The 8,877-nt window shown below is 48.2% G+C and overlaps 2 protein-coding genes across 2 annotated transcripts in view; one reads left to right on the plus strand and one right to left on the minus strand.

The window, feature by feature from the left end:
• The window catches only part of RNF25 (ring finger protein 25), an 8,899-nt gene extending 4,962 nt beyond the window's left edge, over nt 1–3,937 (plus strand). The window contains exons 6-10 of the mRNA XM_003784951.3: nt 653–724; nt 809–952; nt 2,279–2,371; nt 2,952–3,086; nt 3,286–3,937. Coding sequence (XP_003784999.1) covers nt 653–724; nt 809–952; nt 2,279–2,371; nt 2,952–3,086; nt 3,286–3,861 — 1,020 coding nt within the window. The 3' untranslated portion in view covers nt 3,862–3,937. The remainder of the gene's footprint in view (nt 1–652; nt 725–808; nt 953–2,278; nt 2,372–2,951; nt 3,087–3,285) is intronic.
• Nucleotides 3,938–4,698: 761 nt separating this feature from the next.
• The window catches only part of LOC100949740 (mitochondrial chaperone BCS1), a 5,246-nt gene continuing 1,067 nt past the window's right edge, over nt 4,699–8,877 (minus strand). Inside the window, exons 2-8 of the mRNA XM_012802212.2 lie at nt 7,705–8,073; nt 7,468–7,607; nt 6,489–6,683; nt 6,182–6,245; nt 5,764–5,933; nt 5,149–5,266; nt 4,699–5,007 (exon numbers count right to left, since the gene is read on the minus strand). Coding sequence (XP_012657666.1) covers nt 4,755–5,007; nt 5,149–5,266; nt 5,764–5,933; nt 6,182–6,245; nt 6,489–6,683; nt 7,468–7,607; nt 7,705–8,024 — 1,260 coding nt within the window. The 5' untranslated portion in view covers nt 8,025–8,073 and the 3' untranslated portion in view covers nt 4,699–4,754. The remainder of the gene's footprint in view (nt 5,008–5,148; nt 5,267–5,763; nt 5,934–6,181; nt 6,246–6,488; nt 6,684–7,467; nt 7,608–7,704; nt 8,074–8,877) is intronic.

Genomic DNA, 8,877 nt, shown 5'->3' on the forward strand with positions numbered 1-8,877 from the left:
TAAAAAAAAAAAAAAAAGAAAAGCCTCGCTACCTCCAAAAAAAGGCTGAGTGAGGTGGCTCACACCTGTAATCCTATTACTCTGGGAGGCTGAGGCAGGTGAATTGCCTGAGCTCACAATTTTGAGACAAGCCTGAGCAAGAAGAGCAAGACCCCATCTCTTAAAAATAGCTAGGCATTGTGGCAGATGCCTGTAGTCTCAGCTACTCTGGAGGCTGAGGTAAGAGAATCTCTTGAGCCCAAGAGTTGGAGGTTGCTGTGAGCTAAGACACTACAGCACTACTGAGGGCGACAAAATGAGACTCTGTCTCAAGAAAAGAAAAGCCTCCAAGAATATGTCTCTTGGAGAGAACATTTTTTTCTCTCCAAGGCATATTATTTTCATGTTTAAGATATATTAAAAGTGACTTAATGAGAGAAAGAATAATTAAGTTGGATTTTGAGATTAGAAGGATCAAATTTGAGGCGCAGGGCAAGAGGTGGAGCAAGACTGATTCCAAGTAGAGGGAGTATTAAGACAGAAATGCATAAAAACATGGTAACTGGCTTGGTGAGAGTTGAGTCCATTCAGTCACTCTTAGGAGTAGTAGATGGGTTTTGCTCACAATCTTTGCCCCTGTGCCCTGTTCAAGCAGTGTCTTATTTCTTTTCAGAAAGGGAAGGAAATTCTCACAGATAACAACATCCCCCATGGCCAGTGTGTCATCTGCCTCTATAGTTTTCAGGTGGGTTTCTCTTTTGGGACCTGGGGTCTGCTTGGGATAGGAAGATGAGGGCAGATTTAGTGCGTATGTCTGTTCTTCCTCTAGGAGAAGGAGGCCTTTACTAAAACACACTGTTACCACTACTTCCACTGCCATTGTCTTGCTCGGTACATCCAGCACATGGAGCAAGAGCTGAAGGCACAAGGAAAGGAGCAGGAACAGGAACGGCAGCATGCCGTGACCAAACAGGTATGCCTTGCCAGCCTCCTCCCTCACCTGAAACCCTTATGTGCTGACTTCACAATGATTATTAACCTTTTTAGGGTAGTATAGATGGTTTGAGATTAATGAAATTCGTTTCCAGAGAAAAGGGTATCCTTATATCTACTTACATATTGCATGTGGTGGCAGGGAGTTCCGAGATCTCTAGTGAGGTAACACTTGTTGTGTCTCATCTCACTGCTGACCAGGTATGCCTGTGCCCCATCAGTCCTGGTGTGCTGCAGATTAGGCTGGCTGGCTGAAGTCAGCATGTGGGGGGCACCCTGGCCTGTGAAGCAGCGGTATGATTTCTTCTCTATATAAAATTTTACTTTTATTCTTTTAATTTTTAAAATTTAAAAGTCTTGTTTATTTTTAGAGATAAGGTCTTGCTCTGTTGCTTGGGCTGGAGTGCAGTGGCACGATCATAGCTCGTAACCTGGATATCCTGGGCTTAAGTGGTCCTCACACCTCAGGCTCCTAAGTATAGGGGTGCACCACCAGTAATTTTTTTTTTTTTAATTGAGACAGACTCTCACTTTGTCACACTTGGTAGAGTGCTGTGGTGTTGTAGCTCACAGCAACCTCAAACTCTTGGGCTTAAGTGATCTCTTGCCTCAGCCTCCCTAGTAGCTGGGACTACAGGTACTCGCCACAATGCCTGGCTATTTTTTTGTTTGTTTGCTTAGCAGGCTCAGGCTGGGTTTGAACCTACCACCCCTTACAGCATGTGGCTGGCGCCCTAACCTCTTAGCTATGGGCCCCCCACCACCAATAGTTTTTTAAATTTTTTTTAGAGACGGGGGTCTCATTATTTTGGCCAGGCTGGTCTTAAACTCCTGGCTTCAAACAATTCTCCCACCTTATTTTTATTTTTGTAGCGATGCTTATTAGATACACATAGTTTCAGGGTACATGTGGTAATGTAATATAGACTTATAATTTCTAAAGATCAAATCAGTGGCTGGGTATGGTGGCTTACGCCTGTAATCCTAGCATTCTGAGAGGCTGAAGTAAGTGGATTGCTTGATTCAGGAGTTGGAGACGAGCCTGAGCTGAGCTAGAGCGAGACCCCATCTCTTAAAAAAAACTAGCTGGCACCTCTGATCCTAGCAACTCTGGAGAATCAAGAGGATCGTTTGAGCCCAGGAGTTTGAGGTGCTGTGAGCTGTAATGCCATGGCACTCTACTGAGGGTAACAAAGTGAACTCCGTCTCAAAAAAAAAAAAGATCAAATCAGTATACCTGGAATATACAATATACAATAGAATATTGTAAACAACAGTCACACTATTGATTGTCTTCTCTTTTTAGAAGGCAGTTGGTGTGCAGTGTCCAGTGTGCAGAGAGCCCCTCGTGTATGACCTTGCCTCACTGAAAGCAGCCCCTGAACCCCAACACCCTATGGTAAGGGGATTCCCTTCAAATTTGAGCCGGGAATACTGGACATTCCCTAAGGAGGGAGAATGGCATCTTGTCTGTATCTAATAGGATCTGTGGAACTGAGCTTGACCTGCCTAGTACCTCTTGCAAAGCCATAGCCCCACTGGGAGCCAAAGGCTTCAAGAGCCCAAATCCAGCTCAGCGCCTGTGGCTCAAACAGCTAAGGCGCCAGCCACATATACCTAAGGTGGCGGGTTCGAATCCAGCCTGGGCCTGCCAAACAACAATGATGGCTGCAACCAAAAAAAAATAAAAAATAGCCAGGCATTGTGGTGGGTGCCTGTGGTCCTAGCTACTTGGGAGGTGGAGGCAGGAAACTCGCTTGAGCCCAGGAGTTGGAGGTTGCTGTGAGCTGTGATATCACAGCACTCTACCCAGGGGGACAGCTTGAGGCTCTGTCTTTTAAAAAAAAAAAGCCCAAATCCAAGGGACAAAATCAAGAACTTGTACAGATCTCCTGAGGCAATCCTGGAAAAAAAGGGGTTCAAATTTGCCTGTTTCTCCTATTTATTGTTTCTACCCTGCTATTCTTCCTTCCCTTCAGGAGTTGTACCAGCCTAATGCAGAGAGTTTGCGCCAACAAGAAGAGCGCAAACGGCTCTACCAGAGGCAGCAGGAAAGGGGGGGCATCATTGACCTTGAGGCTGAGCGAAACCGGTACTTCATCAGCCTTCAGCAGGTGAGGGAAGGGTTTCCCCCTCATCCTACACCACCACCAACCTTCCTACAAACCCCACTCTGGCATGGCCCTAGGATAAGATTTGTTCTAACCAGGGAGGTTATAGGCTTGTGGTGGCGAGACCAGATGGTAGGAGAAGGGCAGTTCCCTGCTTTGAGGAACTACATCTTCCTCACTGTATCCCCTCACTTGTTTCTAGCCTCCTGCCCCTTTGGAACCTGAGTCAACTGTTGATGTCTCCAGAGGATCCCAACCACCTAGTGCCCTTGCTGCAGAACTGTCCACCTCAACAACTGCCAAATCCACCCTGCCAACTCCTCTGCCTGTGGCCACTCAGTACTTGTGTGAGAAGACTCCTGGGGCTGGGCCACATCAGCAGAGGTTGGGCGAGACCCAGAAATCTATGCTAGATATCCCCCAGCCCAGTCGAGGCCCCTGGCGACAGCCTGAACGGAGGCACTTGAAGGGAGGGGAATGCTATGCCCCCAAAGGTACCAGTGACACCCACGAACTGCCAACTCCTGAGAGGCCCCTCAAAGAGCCCATGGACCTAAAGCCAGAACCCCATAACCAAGGGGTTGAAGGTCCTCCCCAAGAGAAGGGGCCTGGCAGCTGGCAGGGCCCCCCACCCCGCAGGACTCGGGACTATGCTCGCTGGGAGCGTTCCAAAGGTCGGACACCAGGTTCTTATCCCCGCCTGCCTCGTGGCCAGGGAGCACACCGGCCTGGTACTCGGAGGGAACCCCTGGGCCTGGAATCAGAGGATGGTTCCTAGCAGTACGATGGGGGGACAGGGAGTTGGGGATGGGAGGGGGGCAATAAAGATATTTCGCCTTGTTTGGCTCTCTTTGTTCAGCACTGGCTAGCCTATAAAGTATAGGTTATAATTCCTAGTAAATTCCTAATCAGGAATTTCTAAATTCCTAGTAAGATTGGTGTTTGGCAGAGCAACCCCCGACTTTGCTCTGAAGTCTGTTGTCCCAAGAGATCCGGGTAGAGTTTGACATCTCATCAGCTAGCACAGCTAACAAGTAGTTTTCAGGGAAAACTAGTTGGGATGCCAACATTTGGGCAGATTCCTTAGGAACTACTGTTACTCATAACCTGTTATAAATATAGTCATTTATATGTGTATTTTTTTTTTTTTTTTGAGACAGAGCCTCAAGCTGTCCCCCTGGGTAGAGTGCCGTGGCATTACAGCTCACAGCAACCTCCAACTCCTGGGCTCAAGCGAGTCTCCTGCCTCCGCCTCCCAAGTAGCTGGGACCACAGGTGCCCGCCACAACGCGCGGCCATTTTTTGGTTGCAGCCGTCATTGTTGTTTGGCGGGTCCGGGCTGGGGATCCGAACCCGCCACCTTAGGTGTACGTGGCTGGCGCCTTAGCCAGTTGAGCTATAGGCTCCGAGCCTGTATATTTTTTTAATTTGAATGCCTTTAAGTGGAGGAATTTAGTTTCCCATTTATTCTAGTGTCTCTTCTTCCCCTTTGTCTTAGGCTATGCCCCCATCATCTGTGGCCACCTGACTGACCTCTGTAGGCATCTGTGATTGCTGTCCCTGCTTTTTACTCAAGCACAAATACAGTGACTGAGGAAGGGAAGTCAGACCAGAATATGTGGCAGGTGTTTATTGATTTCCTAGAGGGAGAACTAAGTACATCCTGGCTGATCACTTCCTTAGAGACTCAGCATTGTGAATTGCCCCTGCAGGGTCATTTTTATATAGCATGAAGTAACCCTGCACTTGGGCAGGACTGATCTGAGTTGTAGCTTTAAGGACATGTTCTGCAAAGTCCTCAGCCAAAGAAGGTGCTTGCCCAGGATAGAACCTCTGGAACATCTGGGTCAGCTGCCAGTGTGAGCAATAGCCCACATACTCCTTCAAGTCTACTCGCCCAGGGCGTATCAGGGCAGGATCAAGCCTAAGGGGAAAGCAGAGTCACAAGTAACAGTCATACTGGCAATGGAAAAGAAGGTGGTCCCCTTAAACTCCTGATCCTACCAAGGCACTAAGGGGGTGAGTAGTCTTGATTTTCAGAGTTATCTCACCCTTTCCTTCTTACCTGTCAACATGATTGGTGGTCATGAACACAATACGTGCCTCAGTGGAAGCCACACCATCCAAGGCGTTGAGCAGTCCACTGAAGGTTAGGCGACCTAAACCTTGGTACTTTACTGGGTCTGGAGGAAGGCAAAGAAAAAGAAAAGCATGGGTGGTCACAGCCCTACTTAAAGTTAACACCCCACTCATGGCAGTGCCCATAGCTCAGGTGGTAGGGCACTGGCCATATACACCAAGGGTGCCAGGTTGGAGCCCGGCCTGGGCCTGCTAAACAATGACAACTGCAACAAAAAATGGCCAGGCGTTGTGGTGGGCACCTGTGGTCCCAGCTGCTTGGGAGGCTGAGGTGAGAGAATCGCTTAAGCCCAAGAGTTGGAGGTTGCTGTGAGCTGTGATGCCACAGCACTGTACTGAGGGCAACACAGTAAGACTCAGTCTCAAAAAACAAACACTCCCTACCATGTTCCCTTACTTACCCGTGCCTTTGTGGGCTAACCTAGGTATCCTCCATCAGCCCTCTGGACTTCTACTTATTCCACTATTCTTCATTTACTCCTATACCTAATTTGCCCTTAATTAGAACCACTCCCCTTCATCTCCCAACGCCTTCACTTACTCTCTGCAGCCAAGTCTCGGCTAAGAAAAGCAGCATCCACATCCTCCAGGAGCACCAGGCTCTGCTGTGGGGCCACACTCAGCAAGTGGTTGAGCCGGTCATCGGAGAGGCTGGAGTCCGTAAGACTCAGCAGGCAGATACTGTGTTCCAATTCCCCAGCCAGGGCTGTGCTATGGAGGATGGGACAGTAAGAGGCAGTAAGCAATCTGGGAACTCTTACCTGGGCCCAAATGCTCTTTGTTTCTTCACAGTCCTAGGAGGTATGTCTTAGAGGCCTCACTTCTACTACTCATTCTAATGTTCCATATGTTTATCCTTATCTCTTTTCCCCAGGTTCATTTCTCTTTCCAACCCCAGCAGCATAGCTTTTCCACAAAGACTGTTCTGCAAAGCTAAGAGAAACTGTGACTCTACTCACATAAAACTGCTCTTGCCACAACCAGGGGGCCCATAAAGCAGGTAGCCACGTCTGTAGGGAATGCCTAGGGATAGAGCCAGGGTGACTGAGACTGAAAATGAATCATGTAATATGCCCCAAATACCCATATTCATTCCCAGCCCTGCCCTCTGGAGGCCTGAGGACCTTGATAAATTATCCTCGTAGGCAACTTTTCTTTTCCATTTATCTCTGAGAACTGGGCTAGAGCTTTACATTGCCACATCTGGCCAGAAACCAGCCTATCTCCTGCTCTAAAACATCAAAAACACCCAAGATCTCTTCTTACCTCTGTCAGTGTACCACTTGGGATTATCAATGAATTCCCGGATGTCTCTGACAATTCGGTCAGCCAGACCCTGTTGTAGAACCACAGAACTCAGTGGCCGCCTCCGGCGGGGATAGCCAAAGGGGCGCCATTCAGAGCCTACAGCTGTATACATCACAGTCTTCCCTTCTTCCTGCTGTAAGGCTAGCTCTCGAGCTGGGAAGGAAAGATGAGACAAGGCCAATAGTTCTCTTTACTATAGCTGATTCTCCAATTAGGCAGAACTATGCCAAATAGCTTCCTTCTGGTCCCTTGCACCTATGGGTTTGGCTTTGTTTGTTTATTTTGAGACAGTCTTGTTCTGTTACCCAGGCTGGAATCCTTGGGCATCAGTCTAGCTCACAGAAACCTCAAACTCCTGGGCTCAAGCAATCCTCTTGGCTCAGTCTCCCAAGTAGCTGGGACTTCAGGTGATTGCCACCATGGCCAGTTAAATTTTTCTATTTTTAGGGCCTGCCTTGGTGGCTCACACCTGTAATCCTAGCACTCTGGGAGGCCAAGGCAGATGGATTGCTTGAGTTCATGAGTGTGAGACCAGCCTGAGCAAAAGCGAGACCCGGTCTCTACCAAAATAGAAAAACTGAGGGAAGAGGATCACTTGAGCCTAAGAGTTGGAGGTTGCTTTAAACTATGATGCCCCAGCACTCTACCTAGGACAATAGCTTGAGACTCTATCTCAAACCAAAAAAAAAAAAAAAAAAAATTTTTTTTTAATCTATGTTTGGTAGAGCTAAAGTCTTGCTCTTGCTCAGGCTGATCTCAAACTCCTGAGCTCAAGCAATCCTTCCACCTTGACCTCCCAGAACACTAGGGTTACAAGCGGGAGCCACAGTGCCCACCCCATATCCTCTTATTCCTCCTCGCCAAACTGCTCTTTCTCTGATATCAAATGTCCCCTCCCTGGAACCCCCCAAGGGTGCCTGCCTGTGCCATCCCACACCTTCTTCCAGGATGTTGAAGAAAACCTTTCGGTCAGTGCCCAGGGCTGTGAAGGTAACAGATTCCCAAGGAGTCCCTGTCTGCAAGTCTATCATCTGCATCTCTCGACTTCGTTCTACCCGGATCCATTTCCCCTGATACCTGAAAATAATCAAAATAGAGTTAGTACATGGGTCAAACCCAGGTCCTTTCATTCTCCTTTTCTACTCTCAGCGCCCTTCTTGGTTCCTAACCTTACCAGATAAAGTGGTTCCCAGGGCTGGGTACAAATTCAAACTTGGTGGAAATGCGGCCACTCTCGTGCTGAAGGTACGAAGTCTCGACACTGAGATGCTGAGTACGGGTACTATGACGAGTAAGCCAGCTGAGTAACCAGGCGTAACTCCTGTCTCGAGCAGGGACTTCCAGTGTGATCATGTAATGGCGCCGGAATGCCACCAGCCCCAGTTGGGCACCTTTCCGGGCCAGGGCCAGGGCTGTGCCCACACCCACTAGCCCAAAACCAGCCCCAAAGTAGGGATTATCCTTCAGAGCCAGAATAAAGTCTGAAAGTGGCATCTTGAAAGGAAAACACCAAACCTTACAGGCCTTGGAGCATAATCAAAACCTAGGAGCACAGTGGAGATGGGACAAAGCACAAGATTACTTTTTCCATACCTTCCTAGCGCCCAACCCCATTCCCTTCTGCAAAAGCAGGAAGGACAGGTCAGTACTACTATGTGCTTCAATGTCCTACTCTTGTGGGGTAAGGGTGGTGTTGGAATGTAAGGCCAAGACTCAAGGCCAGGGGTCTTTAAACTACGGCCCGTGGGCCACATGTGGCCCGCCGAGGACATTTATCTGGCCCACCAGGTGTTTTTGCCCCCATTGCCTGTCCTGCTTAGCAGCCAACTCGTCCTGGGCCCGCAGTCAGGACTTCCAACGGTCTGAGGGACAGTGAACTGGTCCCCTGTTTAAAAAGTTTGAGGACCCCTGCTCCAGGCCCTTCATCCCATTTTGCCCTTCATCAGATCTCAATTTCCTGCCAGAGGACCATGTCTGGAGATACTCTACACTAGAGAGAACAATGTAACTGGCTTTACATCAGGATAAGGGACCAGCAGAGATAGAAAGGCAGCCACTGGCTGGATTCAGCAGGCAACTCTTCCATTGACTTGTCAGTAAACACATGCCTTATTACCATGAGTAATGGCCTTCAAATATCCTCTCCCTCAAATGTCCAATTCCTAATATCTTGTTTAGACTTCTACCTAAACTGTTTCCTTAAAATTACATTCTAGTTATTGAAATAGAATTTTAATGGGTCTCCAACTCTAACTTCACCAAACAGCTACACAAGAGGTCCAGATCTTTCATCAGAAGAATCAGCACCAATCACTTTCCCTGGTCTAGCACTTTCTTTTTTTTTTTT

Source organism: Otolemur garnettii, unplaced genomic scaffold, assembly GCF_000181295.1.
Source record: "Otolemur garnettii isolate 467f Iridium unplaced genomic scaffold, OtoGar3 scaffold00013, whole genome shotgun sequence".
NCBI classification, from domain to species: Eukaryota; Metazoa; Chordata; class Mammalia; order Primates; family Galagidae; genus Otolemur; species Otolemur garnettii.